This window comes from Rhinolophus sinicus, chromosome 16, assembly GCF_057876585.1.
Source record: "Rhinolophus sinicus isolate RSI-liver-muscle chromosome 16, RSI-T2T, whole genome shotgun sequence".
Lineage (NCBI taxonomy): Eukaryota > Metazoa > Chordata > Mammalia > Chiroptera > Rhinolophidae > Rhinolophus > Rhinolophus sinicus.
In genome coordinates, this window is record NC_142516.1 from 94,714,277 (window position 1) to 94,741,630 (window position 27,354).

Below are 27,354 nucleotides of genomic sequence, written 5' to 3' on the forward strand. Positions count from 1 at the left end.
GCCTTTTCTGAATGCTCTCCGTGCTACTGAGCTCATGTCCACGCCTGTTTTAAGAACCTCACAGGCTAGCGTGAGACCCTGCCCACATCAGATGGAGCATGTTCTCGTGCCACATGACATGAAATGTTTTCCTGTCCAATGTCTGCAAGGAGTTTTAGAATTCTGCTTTGAAATTCTCATTTTACTTCGAAATGACTTACGACCTCTCAGCAATCACTTGAGAATTCTTGAGACAGGAGAGGCTGTAAGTTGTTTTCAAATAATGACAGAACTTACTGTGCTTATTAAGCTTAACAGTAATTAACACTGATAAGCATCTTGTATGTAGAGTGTTAAACATTTACTCATTTCAATTTGCAGAGGCTTTCCCTTCTTTTCAGAGCTGGTGAATATGCTTCTTTTCAGGTCTCAGAGAATTCTGTAGGTCCTTGAAAATCGAGAAGGTGCTGAGGACTGTGCCGAAAGTATCAAAGGGGCCGAACAGCCCTGCTCCAGCCTGAGCCATGCGCGGTCCCATGTGATGGCTAGAAGTAGGTCTGCTGCAAGCCCAGCCCCTGCCAGGTAGTCGGGGTTGTAAGCTTACTGATTTTTGTCTTGTGGACTGATACTTTTTTACAGCGACCAGCATAGTTACCGCACAATGAATGCTATGGGCTCACTAATTAAAAAATGAGTCATAAATAAACACAAAATCACAACTTCAACTACGTACTCTATAATTCTATTCCTAGAAGAGGAACAGTTATTGGAAATTATACTGCTAATATTTCTCAGCAGAAAATAAATATTTCGCTTCTTTTCCCTTTGAAAACAAATGGTTTGTCTTCACTCCTTTGAAAGATGGTACAAATACACAGATGCTAAACAAAACACATAACAGGAATCTCTGGAAGTAGTCAACTTCTAGATTTCTTTTTCGTTAGCAATTGGCTACACGTTTCCTTCTAAGCATTTATAGGAGAGTGGTACTCAATTTTTGAGTTGTTGCATGTCTCTCATACAGCAATGCCTCTTTACCATGTTTCCGTAAAAATAAGACCTAGCCAGACAATCAGCTCTAATGCATCTTTTAGAACAAAAATTAATATAAGACCCGGTCTTGATTTACTATAAGATTGGATATAATATAATATAATATAATATAATATAATATAATATAATATAATATAATATAATATAATATAATATAATATAATATAATATAATATAATATAATATAATATAATACCGGGTCTTATATTAATTTTTGCTCCAAAAGACGCTGTGGGGGCAGAGCCCCAGAAAGCAGTTTCCAGGCTCTCGGCCTCACATAGACAGGTGCCTGGCTCAGGTAGTAAATGGCCAACTGTGATTGCATGGCCATCAGCTGTGGCTAGTTGGCCGTCAGCTGTAACCAGTGAGCCATTGGCCACTAATATAACTGCTGTGGCTGTGCTAGCAAGAAGGAGAAGAAGAATGGGGGCTAGCAGGAAGACGGCGGCTGGGCTGGCAAGTGTGGATGGCGGTTTGTGGACAGTGTGGATCCAGCCTCCAGTGAGAGTATAGTGCCGCCAGAGAGAATATAGTGGTATGACTCCCCCATCTATGGCTCCGTGGGTGTTCCTTTTTGGCCTCACCATATCCTGCGTTCTTGTATGGGGAGTGGGAGTAGAGACCCCGCAGGCCGCCCAGCACGACAAATGGCGCAGCGAGCAGGGTATGGTGCCGGCCAAAGTTCCCCGAAGGGCGGTGGAGCAGTTTGTGCATATGAACACTCAGTCTCAGGAAGACCAAGAGGAGCAGCTGCCGGAGAGCTGGACCCCCGTGGAGGGGTGGGAAGATGTGGACGGTTCTCCCACCAGCACAGGAAAAGCCATGCAGCTGCTGGAGAGATGGAGCCCCGTGGAGAGGTGGAAAGATGTGGACGGTTCCCCAACCAGCACAGGCCGGAGAAAGCGAAGGTCGTTGCAGCCCTGTGGGCCGGGGAAGTTCCTGCTCAGGCAGCCCGGATGCAGGACTTATAGTCCCAGGAGGTAACGCTTGCTGAGTCCTCCGTGGGAGATAGGGTGAGGTCAAGGTCATCCCTCACTCCCAGGACAGCCCTGGTGAATGACTATGGCTATGGGGAATTGCCTTCCATCCCTAATTTAATGGACCGCTTGACTGTTTGTTTGGGAACTGTTGTTAGTGGAACTGGGGGATATTTGCTTTTGTGTCTTGACTGGCCGCCATTGAGAATATGTAAGCACCTTGATTGTGAGTCGCTGTTGTTCCAGCAGGGTACCCTGAGAGGCACAGAGAGAGTGGCAGTGCCCTGAGAGCCCTGGCTGAGTCCAGGAAGTCTGGCTGTGCCCTGAAGATACCCTGGCTGTGCCCAGGAAGTCGGGCTGTTCCCAGAGAGAGTGGCAGTGCCCTGAGAGCCCTGGCTGTGTCCAGGAAGTGTGGCTGTGCCCACAGAGAGTGGCAGTGCCCTGAAAGCCCTGGCTGTGTCCAGGAAGTGTGGCTGTGCCCACAGAGAGTGGCAGTGCCCTGAGAAATCCTAGCTGTGCCCGGGGAAACTAGTGGTACCCTAAGAAGTCCAGGAAGTCTGGCCGTGCCCAGAAGCACTGGTGGTGCCCTGAGAAACCCTGGCTGTGCCCAGAGAGCCTGGCTATGTCCAGGATATTGCATTCACCTTCAGGCTCCTCGCACAGGTCCCCTCGCGGAAGACGCTTGTTGCGTAGATTGTGAGGCGAGAGCCTGTAGGGGTGGAGTGTGGGGACAGAACCCCAAAAAGCAGTTTCCAGGCTCTCGGCCTCACATAGACAGGTGCTGGCTCAGGTAGTAAATGGCCAACTATGATTGCATGGCCATCAGCTGTGGCTAGTTGGCCGTCAGCTGTAACCAGTGAGCCATTGGCCACTAATATAACTGCTGTGGCTGTACTAGCAAGAAGGAGAAGAAGAATGGGGGCTAGCAGGAAGATGGCGGCTGGGCTGGCAAGTGTGGATGGCGGTTTGCGGACAGTGTGGATCCAGCCTCCAGTGAGAGTATAGTGCCGCCAGAGAGAATATAGTGGTATGACTCCCCCATCTATGGCTCCGTGGGTGTTCCTTTTTGGCCTCACCATATCCTGCGTTCTTGTATGGGGAGCGGGAGTAGAGACCCCGCAGGCCGCCCAGCACGACAAATGGCGCAGTGAGCAGGGTCTCCCGCATGACAGACGCATTAAAGCTGATTGTCCGGTTAGGTCTTAGTTTCGGGGAAACACAGTATTACACTGCTAAGTGTTCTTGGGTCCAGGTGAATTTCCTTTGGTATTACTGGGAGTTTAACTAAATGCAATCCGATAACATTTTAACATATGTGATTACACAAAAACTACTCATATGCCCAACTGCTAGGTATCGGGAAGAAAGGGCTGGTTGATCCTCCATGAGAACTAAGGAGGGGGAGCAGCCTCATTTACCTCCAGGAACTAGCCAGTATATGATGACGCCATACTTTCTCAACACCAGCAGAAAATAAGAATTCATTAAAAACAAAACAACCCCCCCAGTCCCCCAGGTATACTTGACGTGAACTGTAACAAGAGTTACATGAATAAGACGCATTATTCAGCATGCAAACCTTCCTGGGAGATACTCACCCTTTAGTGTACTAATTAGGCCTGATACCACAGGCCTACCAGCTATTAGAGACTCTTTGGCAATACTGCTAACACTGAACTTTTCCACCTTAAGATAATATTGCTACTATTTCTGTTTTCAGTATCCGGCTTGTCTTGCCCCTGTCCAGACCCAATAAAAGCCCCCGTTTAGCCTGAGGGCAGGCCCGATGACCCAGAAAATCAGATTTCATGTTGCCACCCAGAAAGTGTGATTTAAATTTCACTATGACTATATTTAAACGAATAACCAAAATGCTTAAAATGGAGTGCCCCGTGCTCACATTGGAAACCGAGAAGAGAGAAAGAAAAACCAAAGGAAAAGTAGGGAAAAGGGCCAAGGAACCTGTGTTCTTCAAATGTTCGGACGAAGAGGCCTACCTCTTTCCATTACTATCCCGAAGCATGGCTTTTCCCAGCTCTTTGGACTTAGTTTCCAGCTCCTGCACCTCCTCCAGCAACGTTTTTTTGCAGGTGTGCTTGGCCCTGTGTCACAAGGAAAAGACAATAAGAACATGACACATGAACTTTACACAGCTGTAAAGATCAGTCGTTCCTTCTTTGGGCCACATCTGGATGCCCTTTGACTCACTGAGGCTGAGGCTTGGGGCTCATGGAGCATTCGTGGTCCCTGCGCATGGCAAGGGCTCCACCTGCATAACCTGGGGAGTATCCCAAGCCCTGCAGAATATCAGAAGTCACCCTCCTAAACACCAGGGTGCTTTTTGCTGAAAGCCTGGGCTCTGTTAGAGGAGCCATTCAGACCAAAGACGGATTCCTGGATATGCATGCGTCCATCTCTAAAGCTTTTCACTGCAGGACCTAACAACCCAGAAGACACTCTTAAGTCCTCACCCTAGTGGACATGTGCTGGTCCCTTGGCCTTGTCCCCTACTGTGATCAGAAAGTCTGGGCAAGCAGCTTCCTTTCTCTCTTGAGTGTGAAAAGAGCCCCTAACACAGCAGGAATCAGATTTATAATGCTAGAGACCAGGCTCTTCGTGCCAAACCCTTGACCTGAAATTTGGGGTCAGCACAAGTATCCAGGCACAGCTTTTCCATCTCCTTCTTACACAGCCTCGCCAGGGGTCCCACAAGGTGTCACAGCCGTCAAACAACCAATGAAGTGGCACAAGCAAGATGGCCTTGCCGCCATAGCCCAGAACATGTCATTTGTCTGGAACTGTGGGAAGAGCTACCTGCAGCCTTTTTCTGATTAAACTAAAAGGAAAACCTTACACTGTTCGAATAAGTGGCTGGTCTCAGACTCTTCCTAAGATTGAGACTACATAGAAAGCTACTGGTTGGAAACAATATAGGCGAAGAAAAGGCATTTTAACAAGATGCAGGTTAGAAACGGGGAGGAGGGAAAACTGCAGAAAGAAACACATTCATAACTTAGCAATACACGGCAGGTTTGCATATTTGAAAAGCTTTTCATTAGTTTCACTATAGATGAACTAAAAGATCCTGCTAGACACCAGGGCTCCAAGTCAGAATAAGAACAAAAACTGAGAGTGTATCTGCACGGAAGTGAACACAGTGTCACTGGGACATTCTGAAAACGTGTGCTGTTTTAGTGGAGTCACATCGTCCCACCCGCCCTGCACCTTCAAGGAAAGGACGTCTGTTAAGATAATGCCCAGGCATCCCCTAACACTCCGAGTTAATCTGTAATGGAGTATCAGTACTAACACACTGTGTACGTGCCTGCCATTCCTTTTCCCCAAAGTAAACAAGAGGACTTAACCACACGGGTTTTAACACATAATACCTTAATTACGCCATGCAGTGTCCCAAGACTCAGTGGTGATAAAAATACTGCAGTTCAAAGCAGAGACCGTGGAATTTTAATTTAAACAATAAATGAGAGAAAATGTTTAACATTTTGCTGGGAAAAGGCAGCCAAAAAGAACATTAAAACTTACACTGTTCAATATAATTATGGAGCTATATCGACAACAAGCCGATTGAATGGCAGCTCCCAGCTCACTTGGACTCACCCCAGATGTGCAGGTCCCATGAGAACAGGTCTGGTGAGTCCTCAGGCATGAGCTCTCTCACCTTTTCAGGACTGTCCTGACTCCACCATCATCCTCTCTTTCTACCCTCCCTGCCCCCGACACAGAGCAAGCAGCGTTCATCTAGATCAGCTCCAGTGTTATCTTCCGGGCCGGGAGAGAAGGGAAACACTAAGAAGTAGGCGGGAAATGGGAAAGCTGGGCTGCTGGGCACCGAGCACTGGAAATCTATAGATTAGGTCAAGAGAAAAAGGAGTCTGCCCACCACACCTCCCGTGTTTCTCTGAAAATAAGACCTAACCGGAAAACAAGCCTTCACATGATTTTTCAGGATGACATCTCCTGAACATAAGCCCGAATGCATCTTTTGGAGCAAAAATTAATACAAGACCTGGTCTTATTTTCGGGGAAACACGCTAAGCACAATCACCTCAGAGGGAAACGACCGAAGTGTCTTGACGCTGCTAACTAAGCGTCGTGCATGTTCTCAGCAGAACTGCATCCACGTCCAAGAGTTACGCGGCAACTTTCCAGCATGTCAGCAGGCTAGCCCCTGTGAGCTAGCCCGGGAACGTAACCAGTATTTGAGAACACTGAATGGCAACACTGGGGACGACTGGAGGAGAGGTGATGCTAGCAATTTAAAACCACTTTCTCAAGAACGTTTACCTAAGAAGGCCTTTACTTAGGCAAATGATTCTGAAATTTCCCCCGTCAGAGTCTACATGTGAATGGACTGAAACCTAACATATCTAGGTTTAAAACGCCAGCCTTTAAGCGTCAGCCACAGGCATGTAATTTAGGTCTCACCAGGAGCTGGGGTTTGGCTTGTTGTGAGTCACAGTTTGGACAGACTGAGTCCCATTATCTGGGAATGGCTTATCCCCAGTGGTCCAGGGCTTGCTTCATCTAACCCCACATCAAGAGACGAGAGGATCCCAGAAGGGGCCGGGTGGGGGGTGCTCAGCCACTGCCGGAGGGTGTGAGATTCGTCTGTGAGACTTCAGATAGTGCTAAGGGTATCTCCAGGTTATTAGGGGCTTTTAAAATAAATAGATCAGCTTAGAATCTTGAACTTTTCATCTCTCTGTTTCTGAAACTTTTCCCCCTGGATTCTCTTTTGCATGGAAGGAGAGCAAGTTAAAAGGAAATGTCAAATTCTAAATGTAGATGAAAATGTATACACAATGTGCTTCAAAAGAAATCAGTTTAGTAAGGAAAGCTTTTCAAAAATCAAGGCCCATTTATATACAGAAATTTCTTATTACCTTTTATTTCCATCTAACTGCCAATCTGGGATTATAATGAGGAAATGAAGTCATTCTGGAATTTGCTGAATGTATTGTGTGCTGACTGGTAGAGTAGAGGAGATACAAGTTAGATAAGAGACTGGTTCCCGTGTTCAGTGGCCTTGAGCTTTATATTATTTTTATAAAGCAATACTGACAAATTTCTCCTAGATGAGAATAAGTACATGGCAGCTTACCTAAGAATGCTGTCATAGGTAAACATTTTGGAAGAGTGTAAGCTAAAGGATATTAAAATAGTTCTGGGCAATTTAAACTTCATGCTTCTAATAAAAATACTCATTAGCCAGGTATCACATATAATCAATCAATTATTTTAATAAAAGATGTATTAGTTTGGTCCCTCATGAAAACTCTGGTTAGCAGGATAACAGAGTAGGTGTTTTATGGCGTCCAACTCACTTAAGATAGTTTAATAATGGATCTTCATCCAGAAAGTTGACAGATTTCATGGAAAAAATGACTGAATTACCTCATACTGTTTTTTCTTTCTGACTCTTAACACTCCAGGTCCCGAAATGGAAGACAAAGACTGGGGAAAACGCAGAAAAACAGAAAAACTCACTTTTTTGAGTGCTCATAGAAGTATATATGAACCGGCAGGCCTGCCTTGGGCTGGAATTCAAAAGCTCTTTCGAAACCGTTTCCCACCAAAATTCAAAACGAAACAAAAATCCTTAAGATGGGCCCAAAGCAGGAGGACAGAACTGAAAGGAAACTGTGAGATTCCTAACACCGCCCATGGGGCCATCGGAGCAAAGCGCGTCCAGTGTGCCTTAGCTCCGAGTCCATGAATTTGAAACTCTCCGTCACGTCCAAGGTACATCATAGCACAGCATGTTCCAATAAATATTTGACAATTTGAACCAAATGATGGGTGGAGCTGGACAACCAGCATTAATATTTTAGCTCATTGTGCAGAAAGGAAAAACCTACTCCATTTCTTAAAGCTGGGGTTCAGGGAGAGAACTCGAGTTCAGTTTTGGGGCCTCATCAGAGCTAAGCAACTCATACCACGCTTTTCCTTCTTGGGAGAAGACTCTGAATTTACTTGATTCAACAACAAATCTCTCAGGCTGGGAGTGTAATATGAGATAAAAACTGGGCTCATAATCAGGGGAAAATGCCTAAATGAATTTGCAAGATGCTTGTTTTTGAGGAGAGAGGTGACTGCCGTTTAGACGTTAAATATATATTATGAGCTACGTCTATACTTTGGGCAAATACTCCAGGTGAGAGCCAATATATGCCATCCTCTCTGCTCCCCCAAATAAAAAACGAGACAAAAATGCATTTCAGCACCCAGAGTCAGTTCTCCTTCCATCACCATATATTTGATCCCATTTATCCTCATCTACCACCCCTCTTCCCCCTTTAACTGGGTGGTGAACACACAACGTGATATATAGATGATGTATTACAGAACTGTACACTTGAAATCTATGTAACTTTACTAACCATTGTCACCCCAATAAGCTTTAATTTAAAAAAATATTTAAAAATATGCATTTCAGGAAGTGGCCCTGAATTTAGGAGGCGTGGGGCCCTTCTGGCTCAGCCCAAAGCAGGGGCTCCTGGGAAGGCTGGGTCCTGGGCCTGTGATGTGGGGCCACGGGCAGGATAAGACTCATGTCCTGTCTCACCACCACCACCATCAGGGCCTTCTTTACAGGGTCCCTACCCTGTCGGCAAGGTTCTTGGAAAGAAAATAACCTTTTTTATTTTTATTCTTTTCATATGGTAGAGCTGGAAGCACGGTCATTTGATTTATACTTGTTAAAATGTTAAATGATGCTAACTTTATAGTGCCAGGAGTCAGGAAGAGATACCATTCCTGCTTGAGGGAACAGATAATTTGCTTCACGATGATGGGAGACTTTTCCTTGGAATGTATTGGAAAAGATCCAGAACATAGACAAGGAGACAGAGACATTGTAATCTGAAAACATTCTCTTTGAAATGGTAGAAAGATATTTCTGCTAAAGTCTCACTTTGCAAATAAACAGTCTTGATACAAATTTTTTTCATGATGTTAATTTAAGATAGTTGACTAAAATAGGCTGATTAATTTATAATGAAATCACTATTTCAATCTCTATAAAGTAAAAGTCATCTGGTATAGCCAAGACCTAAAACTAACTTGATTATTTTGCAAAATTGAAGAAATTCAGCAAGGTAACATAATGTGCCATGATTGAGCTATGTGCTACAACAGAACTGACATTTACTTTTAGTGCACTTACTAGATTAAGAAAACATCTTTCCTGGCTATCATTCATTTCTAAGGATCCTGACTCTGCTGTCTACAGAACACAGTTTTAGCAGATAAAAATGAAAGTAGTGGTAAATCAGAGCATTTAAGAAATTAGAATTATTTAATTTTTACTAAGAGTTGTAAAATGTAGTGAACAGAAGAAAAAAGCCACCCCAAAGGTGTGCTATAAAATTCTCTCTTCCCCTCTCTCTCAGCATTAGGTATTACCGGTTGTCAAGATAATGCCACAATGAACACTCTTTCAAAAGACATCCTTAACTGTCAGGCAAGAACAATTCTCACTGAGTGTGGGAGGAAAGAAGGGAGGAAAATAAAATCTGATGTGTTTTCCTGGAAGGTTTGGATTAAAGTCTCAATTCTCTACCTCAGGGCCCCCAAATAATGATGCTTTGCCAAAAGTAAAGCCAAACCAAGAGTCTCAATTTTCAGGGAAGTTGGCAACTACTTGGAGGAGGAACCTACCCAACACAAAAATCAATATTATCTCATTTGCAGCATTCCATCTTTTGCTCATGGACGAAAATAAAATTTACATCATCTTGGAACTTAGTTCTTTCTTTCACATTATGCCCAAGATGTTTCAGAAACAAAATGTTTTAAAACATATACATAAAATTGAGCATGAGTTATTTCCTATTTAACCTACATTATAATTTCATCTTTATGATTAATTTTCTCATCGGCCTATACACTGACGCTCTAGAAGACTTATATTAGAAGGATTCCTTCTAATTATATCTATGGTGAATTATTTCGAAAAATGGAGACTATTCCATTCAAAGTATTTTATAATGTGAAATGACTTACATAGATACGATTTTCCTTTAAGCATGGGACTTAAAGCCACGCTATATGTGTGATCACTTTGCACTGATTCTCAGACATAAGGAAAAATGCATCTGGAGTCACACTTCCTAAACCTGCTAGAATGGGTCTGCGCTTAGAAACTGTCCCTCATAATCACATACATCCCTGCTGACCTTCACACAGTCTGTCTCGGGACTCCTTTTTTCCTATACTCTCATATCAAGGTGAAGCACAGATTAAAAGGAAGGAAAACAAAAACAAAAACAAAAAACAAATCCTTGTCATCCTTTGCTGGCAGGTGGCAGAAGACCTGTGTCTTCAGAAGTCCCATAGCATTTAATAGGTCACGAAAGACAATTGCAGGGACAGATGAGCAAGACTTAGGGTTATTACTTCATTTCTCACTTACGCTCTCCATGCCACATCCTCGATCAAACATGCAGTAGGAACCAGAAATAATCCCAACCAGAAGTGTGCAGAGCTCAGAACCATCGCTGCCTGCAAGAAGCAGAAGTGACATGGGTATTAATACTTTTTCTTTCAAAAACAGCGAGACGTGATTTAATCAAAGTAAAACATCTCATAACACAAAAGCAACAGAAAGTATTAAGTTCGGTGAAACTGAAAACATACACCTGGGAAGAAGGTCCAGGGGGCCTGACGGGCTGAGCGCCTCTCCTCGATTTCCATCAGCTCTTGTCTCCATTCTTTTATTTTGACAAGTGTTGCCCACCTCTTTTATGAAGCGCTTGAAACCCCTTTTGGATCAGAATACTATCCTAAATCCCTCCTACGGAGAAAGTGGGGGAGGGGAGCACCAGATTCCTAGGGAAGAAACTTTAACCCTCTCATCTGCCTCACTTATCCATCAGTTCATGGTCCTTGGCTGCTCATTCATCCACGGAAGCAGTATCCTTTGAACGAAGCACATTATTTCTCAACAGCCAGAAGGAGAGGAGGATGTACAGATTATAGTCTTTGCCTTTAAGGAAGTTAAAGTTGTGTGGTGTATACACACACACACACACACACACACACACACACACACACACACACATTGTGTGGTGTAAGCTACATGACACAGCGGAATACAATCGTCAGGATCATATTCTACGGGGCTTCAGAGGAAGGCTAGAAGGCTGGGAAGACTTCTCAAAGCAGCCAGAATGTGGGATGTGCCTGGAAAGATACACAGGACTGGACCAATTAGAGAGGGGTAGAGGGAGAGTAGTCCACGTGGAAGGATGGAAACGGGGAAGCAGCTGGAAGTGCTGCGTTGATGACACTGTTCCTGGCATGCTGAGTCGGAGCCTGCTTGGGAGGAAGCAGGAAGAGCGTTTTTGGAACAGAGTTGTGGGGCCAAGTCAGACTCTCACAACAGAAGTGGGGTCTGGGGAGTAGAGTCCTTAGATTTAGGGTTCAAGTGAGCAAGGCAAGGAACATGGAGTTGACTGACAATTGGAGAGCTGGCCTAGAAGGATGGGCCACTTGGAAAAGGGACCCAGGTTAAAGTGTGACAGAACCTTTCAAGTCCATTGGTTTTTCTTTTCTGGAGTTCTCACCACTGGATTCCCTTGCTATAATGCATTACAAAGTAGAGTGAGGCTTCCAGAGGGGGGAGAGAGGAGGGGCTAAGGCACCAATAATGCCGGGCCCCCTGGCAGGGACTTGGGGAGGCTGAGGATCAAGGGGGGCCCCAGCGTAGCCTAGCCCTCTTCACGCTGCACAGAGAAGGCAGGGTTCACCCCGGCCGGAGCCTGGCATCCAAACTTCAACTCACTCTTTGACTTGGATCCGTCCAACCTGCAGGCCACACACCTGAGGCCCAAGTGACTCGGTCTAACCCCACCTGAGCAGGCTTCCCTCTCACAGCTTCTCCGCCTGCATGCCCCAACCCCGTGCAGCCACGGCCAAGCCCACGCCTAACCACGCCTGTCTTGCTCTAAGCTCCATCACATAGCCCTGTTTGTGGTACTCTGAAGCTGTGACAATGAAACTGGGAAGCAGTGAGGCTGGGGGTAAAGCTGTACTCTGGCCGCGGCCCTGGGGGACTTGCTTTCCTTTCTGAACACAGGGGTGCCTGAAGCAACACTTGGAAACCTTAAACACGGGTGAGGACATTTTGTCCCATCAATCACAGCTCTCAGAATTCATCCTAAGGAAATAAGTAAGAAAATGTGTAAAGAAGCAAGCAGAAGAACATTCGCATCGTGCTGGACTATCAAGAAAAGTAAGAAGTAAATGGCCAAGAAAAGGATTTACTAAATAAGTACACTGTGGTCTGTCCCATGGACTCCTATGCAGCGATGAAAGGGATATAGAATTACATTTGTTGACATGGAGAGATGCCATATTATACTGCTAAGGGAAAATCTGGGTTCTGAGATAAGGTCTTACAAGGGCCTGATCACAGCCATGGATGTGTGGAGAAGGAAGATGATTGGCCCAGGCTTCCAAATTGCACTTGAGATGTCATCTTGCCCTGCAGGCCACCCCCAAGGTATCGATCGCATCATTGTGTTAATACATACGTCAATATACAGCTCCATATACCATACTTTTTGTAGCCCAGTTTTGGTATTTCCTCACCTTTAAAAAACATATCCCAGGACTTCAGAAAGAATGGGGTGGACGGTCCAGGCCTCATGGACCTGAGGCTAACAACCCTTTGCATTTTTGCATGCTGATAGGTTCTGGAAAAACGCACGGATGGAATATCATCAGATGGAATGTCTGGGTGCTACAATTGCTGACTTTTATTTTCACATCTCTTTGGCTATCTCTACTTCCTGTTTTTTTTTTTTTTCTATAGAAAACATACATAACTTACATGAAAGAAAAAATTAACCCCCCTCCCTGCCCCCGCAAGCAGGGGCAGCAATTGGATTAGCTGGCTTCTCTTTGCAGTCCAGCCTTCCACCTCCAATCCTCTGGCTTCTGTGGCTGACAGGGTCCCCAGGAGCCCCGCTGAGAGGACCCTTGGGTTTTGCTCTCGTTACAAATGTCTAGGGCGGAAGGCGGCCTTGTTCAAGCTATACTTGTGGGTTCCATCCCAGGTCATCTGCGAGGTATACTGATCAAAGAATACGATCGTTTAAAAATAACACTTTACAACCAAAATGTCATATTTTAAATACATTATAAAGCTCAGTCAGAACTTTTCGTTGCTGAGGGAAATAAAGAAAACGAACTTTGAAATGCCCTGTTGGAAATATGAAGCCCCTCCCAAATTAACAAAGGTTATGTGGAGATTTGCAAGTATTGCTGTTTTGTTGTTCGGTTTTGAAAACCTAGAGCTGTGAAGATACGTATATAACTAATTTTAAAGGTGTGTCTCCAGAAGTTTCTACCACTCTGATTTTCACAGATTGACAGAGGTCCAAATTCCTAAAGTCTTTGCTAAAGCCAGAGCTTTAGTTATTTAAATTTACTTAGATTGTTCTTGTTCTCTTAGCATAACAAAAAAAATGTTTATTGAGCTGAGCTAGGTGACAAATGGCACTTAATTACTCTCCCCTTCCCCTCACATATACTATTGAGTGAGGTTTTAAAACCATCTTTTTGATGTGGTAACAGTCCCATTGGGAAGAATGCACCCCTCCATTAACAAGTCTTTAGCTAGCAGTGACTATTAACCACTTAGGTGCCAAATGCATCAGGACCCACCGTGGTAAATTAGAGGAAAGTGAGATGCAGGTGGGGGCAATTATTTGATAAATTAGGACACAAACTGGTGAGAGATCGGAGGCTTGTCCAATTGTAATGCTGCCCAGCACCGCCTCGACTCAGACAAGAAGTATTAACCAGAGATACCCACAGAACTAGCGATCTGGGATTAGTGCCTTGATTAGCTTCTTTGTGCTACGAAGCACACACACAGATCCACAGTGCCCAAAACCAGCCATCCATGAACATGGTGACAGATGAGAAAAGGTTTTAAAAAGGAGTCTGGAGTAATGCGAGCATGGTAAGGTCAGTTTGTGTTCCCCCGGGTGGGGCGAATTTGAAAAGATGTGATAGAGATGGAGGCGGCAACAGCTGAGTGTGAGAAGAGGAAAACTAAGATTTCTTTGTGCAACATTTAATCCTTTATCGACCCATTTAACAGAAGAAAAGTTAAGTCTGCAACTTCCCCCAAGGACCTGCAGCCAGAGAGTGGGGTCATCAAGATTCAAACCGAAGTCAGTTGGCCCCCAAGCCCTCCTCAGCCTGAGGAGCGAGGCGCTCCCTTCCCCCACCTGCCTCTCCAAGGAAGAAGAGAACGTCTCTAAGTTTAGAGATAGCACAACACTCAAAGCATACTGTTTTCCCGAAAATAAGACCTACCCGGACAATCAGCTCTAATGCGTCTTTTGGAGCAAAAATTAATATAAGACCCAGTTTTATTTTACTATAATATAGGACTGGATCTTATAAAATAATATAATACCCGGTCTTATTTTACTATAAGACCCAGTCTTATATAATATAATACTGGATCTTATATTAATTTTTGCTCCCAAAGATTCATTAGAGCTGATTGCCCGCTAGGTCTTATTTTCGGGGAAACACTGTAAGTCTGACTTCAATTTAACACCAGAAACACCAGGCATCAAACTCAACATTTAAAGTGGAAGAAAATTTGGAGAACTTGTAAAGTTACAAAAAGGAAAGGAAACACAGGAAGCAAAAAATGTCCCAATCCCTCCACCCCCACCCAGCACAACAACGAAATAAAATCCAAACTATAGCGATAGGCTTCGTAAGAATACGGTACAAGTCCTTTTCTCCTCAGCAGAAAACACCATGGCCAGATAAAGAACTTGGTGAGACCCCACTCACTTGCCCTGGGAGAGAGGAAGCAAATTCCAGGCTGACGTCCAGTTCTTCATTTCCTGTAATCATTCTTCCTCCATACAACATGCCTATAGCCTGGTGCCAATTTTAAATTTAGATTTACTGAAAAGGGGGAAAACAGCTCAGCTCAATATTTTGCAAGATCCTCTGAAGCACTCCTATCAGGAGCCCTGTGTGAATGCAAATGCATTTTTCAGAAAAACAGCCAAGTGATCGCAGGAGCACCAGACATCCCTGTGATAACTCAAAAAACTAGCTCCACACACCCAATCCTGATATTTAAATGCCAAACCAGTGGCAGGTCCGCCTGTATGACATTTAAAAATTGGTGGTAACATTCAAATTATTCCTCAGCTCATGACGAGAAGGTAGTTCCCAATTTCCTAAATAGCCTATGAAGAGGTAGAGTGTTGTCACTGCAATTTGCCTACCTACGATTTTTACTAGAGAAACATGAGGGTTTAAGTCCTCAAATATTAACTTTTTTTTCTTCAGGTATTGGTCATTTTGATTTCCCATTTTTTCTGTTCAGTACCCCATTTCAGAGATCAAACGATTGGTCTAACCAACAGCTGTATTGTATCACTCAGAATGACCCCTGCGCCCTGCTTTGTGCTGACTTCCTGCAGTAGTTTTTTGGATGAGAAGACAGTTTTTACCATCCTGGTACGGGAACTTACAGCAGGGAACGTGGGACTAGGATGTGGGACTCTTCAAGTTTAAAACTGGTGCTGTGTAATCGGAAGGCTCTTCTACTTTAAGGAACAATAAAGAGCAACGTTCATGGAGACTCGTGTCGTCTCCATCTTCTGCATCATGGGGGCTGTTGTGCCCCAGGGGTGATGGGGAGGGCTGCAGGGATACCATGGGACCAGCTCTGACTGTCCTCCCACAGAGGTGAGCCTGCTGGCTTCCGGAAGTCATGCTGTGGGTCTGTGTCTGTGGCATGGTGTTTATATCGTGTGCTTATAGGCAACTCTAACAACCGGTATTGTGATTGTTACAAGAGGCACTGTGCTGACACAATTCTCCATCTTCCTGAAGAGAAAAGTTAGATGCCCAACAGTTGGAACAACCCGATAATTTAGAAAATTAGGTTCAATGTAAAAACACAGTGTTTAGGACAGACACCAATAAAGACGGCCCATCTTGCTGATTCGCTGTCTGAGTGATGGGCCCTTGGGAGAGATGAGTGCCCCTCCCCATGATTAGGACCCGCTGGCCTCTGCATCTAGAAGGTCCAGAGACGGGCTCCAGGCACAGAGCCCGGGGCCCCAGAATAGACAGGGGCCGCTTTCGTGTCACTTACTCAGTGGCTTCTGTGGTGCCTGAATGTTGTGTGGCACAGTCTGTGGGTCACTCACACTTCCTAAGATAGAGTAAGGACCTGCTCTGCTCATTCCTCCTCCCACAGACAGATGAAACCAAGGTCTCAAGTCAAGAGCTCGGTGGAGGCACCACTGAGGAAGGTCATCTGAAAGGACCAAAGAGAGTGATCAGCGAGCGCTTCCTGAAAGGCCGAGGGGCTGTGAGGGCTTCTGTGGGAGGATGGATTGCACCGTCTTTAAAAAGAGCACTGTTTTAGTCCGCTCCAGCTGCCATAACAGAATACCAGAGACTGTCGGGTTTAAACAATGGACATTTGTCCTCACAGTTTCGGAGGCTAAAAGTCTGAGATTGGGGTCCCAATGTGGTTGGCTTCTCCTGAGAGCGCTCTTCCTGGCTTGTTGATGGCCTCCTTCTCACTGTGTGCTCACGTGACCTCTGTGTGTGTGTGTGTGTGTGTGTGTGTGTGTGTGCGCACATGTATACACATGGGGCGAGGGGGGAGCTAGGTCTCTGGCACCTCTTCTTATAAGGGCACTAATCCCATCATGAGGGCCCCACCCTTAAGACATCATTTAAGCCTAGTTATCACTCAAAGGTCCCATCTCCAAATACCTTCACAGTCGGAATTAGGGCTTCAACATATGAATTTGGGGGCAGGGACACAAACATTCTGTCTGTAACAAACATGGGCAGCCTGCTCAGACTCCAATCCCAGCTCTGCCATTTCCTCTAACTAAACCACTATGCCTCAGTTTCTTCCTCTGTAAAATGGGAAACACATAATACTTACCTCATGGGGTTACTATGAGGCTTCAATGAATTAATAAATGTAAAGCACTATGAAAAAGTGCCTGGCACATGGTAAGTATCCATTACCTATAACTGATTTTTTTTTTTTTAATGCTCCCGGTATAACCACAAATCTTTTAAAGGCATTATCCACAGTGGTGCAGAGTGTGACTCCTGAGTGAGTTTTGAGGGGGAGTTGGGTCCAAAAGATTACATTCTGCTCCACCTGTCAGGAAATGTTTCCCCAACAGTGTCCTCAGATAGTGTCAGGTTGTGCTGAAGGTGCGGGATTTCCAAATTATACTGCAAACAGGTTGCTTATTGGTGATAGGCAGCAAGTGTTAATAGTAACGTAGATGGGAAGCTAAGATCTATTCTTTATGCTCAAGCATAAGCACCACTCACAGTGCTTCCTGCCAATACGTGGCCTTCTAATTTTAATCAATTAAGGTGGCTGTCGTACCATCGCAACAGGTCAAACCCTCCTCTTATCTCTCATCTCCACAGAACGGCATTCAGAGCCCAGGCTCAGCTGTTGCTGTACGATGGTGAAGGATATTCCCCAATAACTCTGCACCCGAGTGGAAAAGAAAAAAGAGTAGGTGCCAATTACTCATGAAAAATGTCCTCATGGAGCTGCACGCCCAAGGGCTAAATACAGTGCCGGCCTGAGTCACAGCCTCAGGAAGTGGGCACATCCTCCACCCAAATTGTGTCCCAAGGCTTTCTTTAGCTGCTTCCACAGGGCTAAGGGGTGAGTGAGGTCTCCCCAGTCACACAGAAGTGAATGGCTGTGGAATAACCAGCCCACGTCCATTTTCTTATCCTCAGCAAAGAAGGAAAAGGAATTTGGGGCTAGAAGATCCTGGAAATCTTCTTGGCCTTCACATTTTTCTGTTGATTCCCAGATGCAGGAAGCATGAACTGAAGACATATCATTGTTTCTGACGATGACAAAGACTTCTCGCATTCCAGGGGCTGGCCTCACAGGGACATAAGCGACCCACGCAGCCTGAGAGAAGTGACCCCAGGAAGCACTATCTCCCCAGCTTTTCCACGTGACCTTAATGAAGATGGAGACAACTGGAAGGACAGAACACAAGGCACACACACACACACACACACACACACACACACACACACACACACAGCCTAAATATGAGATCTTTTCTCTCACTGCAAAGCCCTTATCAATCACTCCTTTGGGTATTTAGAATACCTTTAAAAATGCTAATATGACCTGGCAGATTTTGTGTATTCTAAATTAGAGTACGAAGGTGGTGGTATTTACATAAAATCACTTGATAAACAAGACACTTCCTGCATCTTCAATCTCACCCAAAGGTTTGAAAAATAGATCATTTCATATTAAAACCAAGAAGAGTTTCACAATAAATTTGAATGATTTCTTTTTCTCTAAAACCAGAGTCTTCAAATAAATATCACGTTTGAGATGCAATGGTATGGTGTACAGCCCCAGGCCTCCAGAAGAACGTAAGTCTTCTCTTTCCTCCGTGGTTTTGGGTGTTTCCTGGGCAAGTTTGAGGAGAGTGGAATTCACAGTCAGGAATACTTATGCGGGTTTGAAAATATTGTATCCCTTAGATAGCCCATCAGCAGGCATAGGACAGTGACAAAAGTTGTAAGCAGGAGCTAGGGGTGTACACGGAAGGGCTCTGAGTCACCCAGCTTTAACTACGCCATGATTTCGCTCCGATCCACGCTTCGTGTGGCTCTTGCTGTGGGTCAAGATCTTTCTACTCTCAACTCTTGGATTTCTTGGGTGCTTCTCAATCCATATCCCAGAATGAAGGTGTAGGAGAGGAGTTCTCAGGACAAGAGAGACATCCCCTTGGGGACATGGCGGCTGTGCTCCTCCGCTTCATTAAGTCACAATGAACATTTACTGAGGAAGCAGAGTTCTGGGACCCAACACAGCAGCCCCGGGTCCTTGGGTCCTTTTTGCTCTGGTGAGTGAGGAGGGTTGGATTTTTCCCAGCAGTGGAGTCTGGTGGTAAAGGATGGAATTGCATGGGATGGACCCATGCCTCTGAGCCTTAGGCTGTGACACTTAAAGAGGTTAATTGACCTCTCTGTTCCTCAGTTTCCTTCTCTGTAAAACCGAAGTGGCAGTAGCACCTACCTCACAGAGCTGTCGTACCCCTCATACACCCAGCAGTGTTCCGAACACATTTCATTTCACCAAAACCCCAAGAAGCCCTGGGCTAAACCTTCAAAAATAAGCACATACTTCTTCCTTCCTCTCTTGCTCCCACCCTCAAACATCTGTACCGTGTGCTTTGTGCTGACCGTGAAACAGCTTCGACTGTAAAATGACTCAGATGGAGCAAATGAGCTCAGTGGCTGGTGCATGGTACCCAGGCGTCTGTGCCGCTGCCAGCTGGCCGCCATCCATCCCTCAGCGGGCCTTCCCGGAGCAGAACAATCCGGGGACCCCTCAATGAGACATTTTCTCCAATGTTTTCTTTAACTCTGACAACTGCAACTGAAATTTAGCAGCAGCTTGTGGGCCCCCGGGATTCCTTCTGCATATTTCTCTCTCTCTCTCTCTCTTTCACTCTTGCTGTTACTTTTTACTGCTCCTCCAACACCAAAGTTCACTTTTTTTTTTTCCATAGGAAAAGATTCTTGGGGAGAAACGACTTGACTTCATAACGAGTTTCTGATAACCAAATGAATATGGCAAAATATCCATTCCAAGTACCAAATTAAGAAATTAAAAGAATGTTTTCTGCTTTTCAAGTTGATTTCTTCCTTCCACGGAACCAGAAACTTCAGTCACAACCAATCTGCCTTCCTTCTGCCAGCAGTTTTGAGCACTCGTTACGTGTCAACCTCTCAGTTACTTACAAGAGACACAAAGATGAAGAAGGTACCCCCTCCTTGTCCCCTACTGGCGTCACCTACATACTGGCAGCAGGAAGTGCCAATTGTGAAACTACTTACTTGCCTCTGTATACGCTGCTGGGTGCACACAGGGGTACAATAGCAGCTCCTGCAGTAACTCCCCACAAGGGAATCCCAAATAATACACGTCTATTATTCATCTAAAACCACCCCTCACTTCTTCCCACCCCTTATCTAGCATTTCCTGTTTTCATTAATACCACTGGTCTCGGGCACAAGTGAAAGACAGGTCTTGGTTTCAGCTCCTCCTCTCTTCCATCGAACCTCCCTTCCTGGGCACTCCCACATGTATTATTTCTAAGCCCCACAAAAACCCCTGCAATTCTTCAAAGCATCTGACCGGGCATCGACAGGTTAGGAAACAGTCATTTTTATAAAAGGGAAGTGACTTGAGTGAGCAGAGGAGGCCTCCAGTTGATACACAGCCGTTCTCCAGAGATTTCCGGCTTGTGGATGGTTAGACTGAACCAAACTAGAGGTCTTATTACTCTAAGATGCTCCAGAGAGCCAGAGTCTCCTGTGCAGGGATTCTGGACCATTTCAGATGCTCTAGGTTCAAAACCTGGAGTCAGATGCTCAGGTTCCTGTAAACGTGGCTGGCAGAGCATCACCAGGCCCCATTCTGCTCGGATCCTGCCACTCAGACACAACCCCAGAGGCTTTGGGCCTGGACATGAAGAGTCCACATGACACCACCGGATGAAGCAGTCAAGTATTCTGCGTATGGGGGAAGGGGGGCGGTCAGTGCCTGGCGCTACTCATCTAGGTGGAGAACATCCAACTACGTCCTACTTCACACGCCAGGCACACATCACTTCCAGGAAGGTCACAGACCTCAAAGTGAAAGGCAAAACTTTACAACTTTTAGAAGAAAAAGTAGGAGAATATCATTAGGACCTTGATTAGCTTTTAGAAAATATGCAAAATGGCCAAAACCACGAAGGAAAAGAGATGAATCTGACTGCAGTAAAATGGAAAACTTCTGCACTAACAGACACCACAAAGTTTAAAGAAAAGCCACATGTTGAGAGTTTTCCAGTGTGTAGTCCATTCCTGGTTCTATACTCTAGGGAAACTCATGCGTGTCCACAAAAGGATATGTATGTACAGGAATGTGTGCTGCAGCATTTCTGGTAATTGCAAAAAAAAAGAAAAAAAAAAAAAAAGAAAGAAAGAAAAAGAAAAGAGAGAAAAAAAAGAAACAAATGTTTATCAATAAGAGAATAAATAAATTTTGGCATATTTATATAACTGAAAAGAGCATTAAAATGAATGAACTACAATTATTTCACTATGGATAAATGTCAAAAACAGTTTGGAAAAAAACGCCCAAACAACCTAGTACTGAGGGAAAAAGTGCATATGATACAATCTATATAAAGTTTCAAAACCCTGCAAAAATCAATGTTGTATATTGTTTATATTTCCTATGGGTTTATACACACATAATACATGCGTGAAAATAGTAAACGTTAAAGTAACAAGAGTATTTTTATGTCAAGGGGAATAAGATTGGGAGGGCCACTGCGGGGGGGACTCAAAATATGGTTAACATTTTACTTCTTTTCAAAAACATATGAAGCAAGTGGTTTATTAATATTTGAGTTGGCTGGGTATTTAATTCCATGGCCTTTGTCTCTCCATGGGAAATTGGTCACAAAGTTGAAAAATTCTATTCTGAGGCCACTGCATATGGCAGAGTTGTGTGACACCCACACTAAGTGCTGCATTTAAAGGATAGGTCCACAAGTATGAATTCACAAAGGTTCAACTCAGTGTGTGATGCATTTAGGACCACATGGGGAACAAGGGGGACAGTCCTTGTCTTCTAGGTGCTTTTGGTCAGCACAGAAGGAGTAGACAGGTAGTTCTAAAAAAAGTAAGATAACACTAGTTCTATAAGAGAGACACTGTGTGGGGCCATTGAGATTCCATCCATTTGCAGGTGATGAGAAACCCTCCGGCTAAAATAGCAGGAATACAGAAAGGCCCAAGAAGGGAGTATGTTCTGCTAAAGAAAAATGTGCTTGGGTTTAGGGCGTGTGTAGAGAAGTAAGCCTAAAAAGGGAGGGAAAAATGTTGGATTGAGGGGTTTAGATTTCACTCAGAAGACAACAAAAAGTCACAGGAGGCATTTGGAACCGGGAATGTCCATCAAGGTACCAGCTTATGGGAATGATCGGAGTGTGGCAGGTTCTGGATGGCTAAGGAAGGAGGCCTCTGAAGTAGCCACGGGGACAAAGAAGAGCCTCGATCGCTCGGAGGGGCAGCAGAGAAGGCGGAAGCAGAGGGCCTCAGCAAAAGCAGGAGCCGGCTGTGAAGGGAGGGTGCAACCCAAGGCTCTGAGGCCGAATGAGAATTTTCAGGAAGTTCTGGTTTTGGAAAGAGGCTGAGGAAATGTGGGTGTGGGGGTCACAATAACGATGAACATGTGGAGACTGATGGGGACAGCCATGACAATGAGCAAAAAGCTACAGTCACTCTGCTGCCTGTGTGCCAGGCAATGTTCTCAGCCCTCTCCATGGATTAGCTCATTTCATCCTCCCAGCAACCCCATGAGGTTGGCACTAGTGTCATTCCTGTCCTACAGATGAGGTAAGTCAGGCAAGAAAGGTCAAGAAACCTGGCCAGGGTCACACGGCTGGCATGTGGCACAGTCAGGGTCTGAACCCAGCTGTCTGACCCCAGAGCCCAAGCTCTCTCATAAGAGAGGAGGGCTGGCCTATATATTTGTGGTCATTTGTACCACAGTGGTGGGTGACCCTGTGACAAAAGAAAGGTAGCACGTGGCAAAGAAAGCTTGAGATTAGAATCTAGGTGATACCTGTCTCAAGAGGTGGCAGAAAGAAAAAGAGACAGGCTTTATTAAGTATTAGTCAGGGAGGAGGAAGACTCAGGATGGAGCTGTACTTCGAAGGTAAGGACATTTGAGGGAAGCCATGGGGGAGGATGAAAGGGAGTAAATGGGGAGAGGAAAGGAAGTTTGGCCAGAATGATGAGATGGCAGTGGGGATAGAGAAAGAATCTTGAAATGTGAAAACATCAAGAGGGAAACTGGCAGAGGGTAGTCCCAGAGTGAGAGGGGAAGGGATCAAGAGCCAAGTTGGAAGACATATCAAGGGCCTATTGGTAACTCAGAGATGGATGAAGACAGCAGGAGTAGCTTGAAGAAATTTCTGGGTGGCCAGGAGGATGTGGAAGAAACCGACAGGAAGTGACCTGAATCTCCATGAGTAGGTAGAAGGCAAGGTCGTGCATTTAGAACAAAGTAGTCTTGGGCTACAGAGGAGGGGAAAACCTTTGAAAATGCTGCTTGGAGGACAGGAAGTCAGACAAATAGATCTTACAATACCAGTGAGAGCCCAACTCCCAGCAGGAACAGATGAATTGGATGAGGAGACAAATCATGTGACTTTCTCCGAAAATGCCACCAGCCTTAAGAGTATAGAGCTAAGCAGGCAGATGACAAGGTGGAAAAATCAGAGCCAAGAAGGGCAAGGGAATTAAGGAGAGGAATGAATGAGCCACTTAAATAATTGATTTTGGAGCCTAGCTGGAAAAAAGGCAGATGATGGCTGGGAGAACAGGTAAGAGTATGTTCATTGGTTATCTACGGACACCACCTATAAGGTTGAGATAGTGATGATGACAGTGAAGGTGAAAAGAAGGTTCAGAAGGAACAAGAGCCTAGACACAGCAGGAGGACAGAGGTTGCTGTGAGCCCAGGGGAATCAGGTGCTAAGATCATGTGGAAGACACAGATGGAGGTATAGTCTTGCCAAGGAATGAGGCGGTGGCTGCAGAGAAGGGCCTCACAGGCCCTAAAGACATCACAGGATTATGAAGATATGATAAACGTCCACCCACATATGCAGGAAAATCCCCAACAATGTAGAAAAAGTCAGGAGTGAACAATCAGTGTGCAGCTCTGACCCAGGTAGAAGGTGCTAGATGCAGACACATCAACTAGAAGAGAAATGGCACGGCCGATGCTTCAGGAAGAAGTATGTGGGTCCTCCACTCTGGCCCTGTGTCTCAAGTGGGAGCTATATTGGAATATATATAGTAGATATCGATGAAAATGTCTTTTTTTTTTAAAAAAAAGCAAACAACGAACCAGATCAGTAGATGGAATGCTTTCAAGGGAAAACACTGTATTTTAGCTCCTATAATGAGCCCAGTCAGAGAAAGAGGTGTACAGAGAGGGACAACGGGTGGTAACTGGGCAAAAACAAGGGTAAAGGGAGCATGTTAGAGATTCGGAGTAGTTTGCACGAGGCAAGCAAAGGAAAGGAGAAAGTAGAGTGGGGACATACTCAAGTCCATTGTGTTCTCTCGGGAATGTACTATAGACTTCCTTCCATGGATCCAGCCACTCACGACTTCTTTACAATTGTTAAGAAATGTGCATCTCTTCCTAGCCCTTTTGGTGAACGACTGGACTTTGAATCGAAGCCTGTCTCCTCCTCTGCTCTATTCTAAGGTACATGAGCAGCTTGGGCTCAAAAGCTCCTGGGTGACTTGTGAAAAGAGCAGGCAATCCATTATGTGTCCTGTTTGCACCTTTGTTCCCATTACAACCGTAATTCAGACGAAACACACACACATACATGCACGTTTAGGTGTGAAAGTTAACACCATCTACAGTAATATGAAATACTACGTATGTGCAATGGGGTTAATTTACAGTTACTGAGGGATACATAACTCTGTAATTTCCTGGCTTTGGTCTGTATAGTTTTTCAGACTCAACATTTTATTAACTTTTTCTTTAAACCAGCTATCTGTCTTTTGGCTAGTATTCCCCATCGTGTTAGCTTGAATATTTCCAAGCTGAATATCATGTTATAAAAGTCTGTCCATTTCCTCTCCTCTCTCTCAGTCCATCTGTATTTTTTACATCTAACCTCCTGGGTCCTCACCTTTTTTGGCTCTGCAAATTTAATTAATGCACTTTTGACTTTCTTTACCAAGTCACCTGAAAATTTACATAAAACAGATCCATTTTTTTCATCATACCCTAATAGAAACACTTCAGCGATATTTCCCTTTCCCATATATTTCAATTTGTCTTTTCCATGCAGCTTTCCTGGTTTAAAAATTCTTAGCTACAACCAAACATGAATACTTCTGACTGATCCTTCTAGGAGGCCTTCTACATTTGCAGTGTTCCACCATGTTAAAATTGGGTTAATATGTAAATAACATCTGATATATGCTCTTCGTAAAATCATCCAGACCTTTTTATGTCTTTGTGTTTTGTAATACTGTTGAAGGCTCTGAGGGGTTTCTTTTGCTTTTATAGAACTGTCTTCTTATATGTCTATTAATTTGGGGGAAATGAAGATGTTTTCAGATGAGAAGCAAAATACAAAAGTTAGGCTTTTTTTCCTATTAGAAGAAAACCACAGAAGTTACTTTGAGTTGTTGTTTTATTTTGTTTTAAAGAAAGAACTCCTAGCTGATTGAATAAATGAATTCTCTGAATGCATTTGAGATTTTTAATCACAGACTATTTATTGCAAGGATCCACTTTTTCCTCATATTTTTTACTTACTCTCTATGATATTTAATATCAATGATATATAATTGTTTGTTTCCTTTATCTCTTCTTTCTTTAAAAACATTAGTAAACTACTGTCAGTTCCTTTGTTCTCCATATTAACTAATTGCTTTCACTCTAGCAGAAACATTTATGTTTACCTCCCAGAAAAAGCAATATATATATCACATTCTTGAAAAAACAAAAACAACAATTTAAATGAACTCTAAGGCAGAACAGTTGAGCTTGCATCTTTGCTTGTAATTCTTTCTACTGAAATTTTTTTATATATAATTTTATTAGTTTCAGGTGCACAAGACAAAGCAATACTTAGACGTTTATCATTTATATCCCTCACACTGTGTGAACCCCCCACCCCCATCCACTACCCCTCTGACATCGCACAGAGCCATTACATTTCTACTGTCTCTATTCCTAATGCTGTACTCCGCTTCCTGTAACCATATACATACCGAAATTTTTAACAGGCTACAAATACGTTGGCAATGAAACCAACATGGAAGAAAAATCTGAAAAATGTTTTCCGAATTTGATTCTTCTTAGAATCCTTATTTAAATACTTTGCTTTATTTCTAAATTTTTCGTAGGTGACTCTTACTGGTCAAGACGATTCTCACTATACCAACCCTTTCTTTGTGGCTCTTTAAATAACCTGATTTTAAAACCAATAACACTGAAATGTCCCAACCAACACATTTGGACTGCTATGAGAAGTATCAAACTGAAGTTCATTAAATCTGCAGAGAGCTATCTGGAAGCACTTAAGAAAGAAGGAAGTCATCTCCTGGTTAGCTTTCCAGGAGAGCAGTGCTACCTGAGACTTGAGGATCGTAGGCGGTCCACTGAGCAGACAGTAAAACGTTCCTAACTGATAGTGTTCTAGGCTTTGGATCTCCAACTCATAGTGTCTGGATAGTGAGCTGAGCTAAGGATTAGACAATACCATTGGTGGAGCAACTAGACAAAGAAATTCCAGGACAGCCAGAAATGGTCCGGAAAAAAATAGCTGTGTTATATTGGGATAAATCAAGCTCAGGCTTAAAGGAATTTTCCCAAGGCGGCGGTGGGGGGGGGGGGGGGGGGCAGGGGCCGCCAACCTTCCACTGTTCTGCAAACTGTCTTCCAATGAGTCACCATGGAACTAATCAGACGATTCTAGTGTGACAAGTCAGTGTCACGACCCCACTAATTAATTCATAGATTAAAACTTAAATGAAAATTTGTGGGATCAGGGTTTCGTCCCTTCTCTATTCAGCTTGACTTAAAGATGATGATGATTTACTAGTTTTCTTTCAATTAAAGGACACCAGGAAAACATTTGTTTTGAGTCCTGATTCGCAGGCCCACTGAGGTTTGTTTCATACCGGTAGAGCTTCTCACTGAAGGTTCAGCGGGGCCTGTCTGCGTCTCCGCAATGAATTACTTCCGCAGGCACTCGGGCCCACAGCCGCCCCGAAGCCTTCCTTATAATCCCCAACATCTGTTCTATGTCCAGTGCTGACCAACGTGGGAATCGGCAAGTATTGGCTGTCAGGATCGGCACAGATGAGCAAACACACTCACACAGCGTCAGCTGGCCCTGTGATTTCAGCTGAACACACCGGTCGGAAGTGAGGCTCTAGTTTGAACCATTTACGACACAGAGGAAGCACCTGTTTAGAACGCATCCAAAATAAATGTGTGTTGAGAATCTTGAGGGGTTGAGGTTGATGGCGGCAGTTCAGGTTACAGAGCCCCAGGTTGTTGGGTGTATTACATACCCCAAATTCCTAGAGTTGATGCTAATATGTACTTTTCCAATTTCTGATGGAGGAGGGTCTGTCATGCAGGGACTCAGCTCTCGCTCCCCACACAAGAATGCAGGATATGGTGAGG

At 44.3% G+C, this 27,354-nt stretch overlaps 1 protein-coding gene across 3 annotated transcripts in view; it reads right to left on the minus strand.

Moving 5' to 3' along the window:
* Window positions 1–27,354, minus strand: part of ATP8A2 (ATPase phospholipid transporting 8A2) — a 555,453-nt gene that overhangs the window by 36,692 nt on the left and 491,407 nt on the right. For 2 of the 3 annotated variants that reach the window (XM_088793294.1, XM_088793295.1), the window contains exons 34-35: window positions 10,444–10,532; window positions 4,007–4,111 (exon numbers count right to left, since the gene is read on the minus strand). In XM_088793294.1, the coding sequence (XP_088649420.1) occupies window positions 4,007–4,111; window positions 10,444–10,532 (194 nt within the window). Of the gene's footprint in view, window positions 1–4,006; window positions 4,112–10,443; window positions 10,533–20,911; window positions 21,047–27,354 lie in introns of those variants that run through there. The other variant, XM_088793297.1, reaches the window with a different exon arrangement.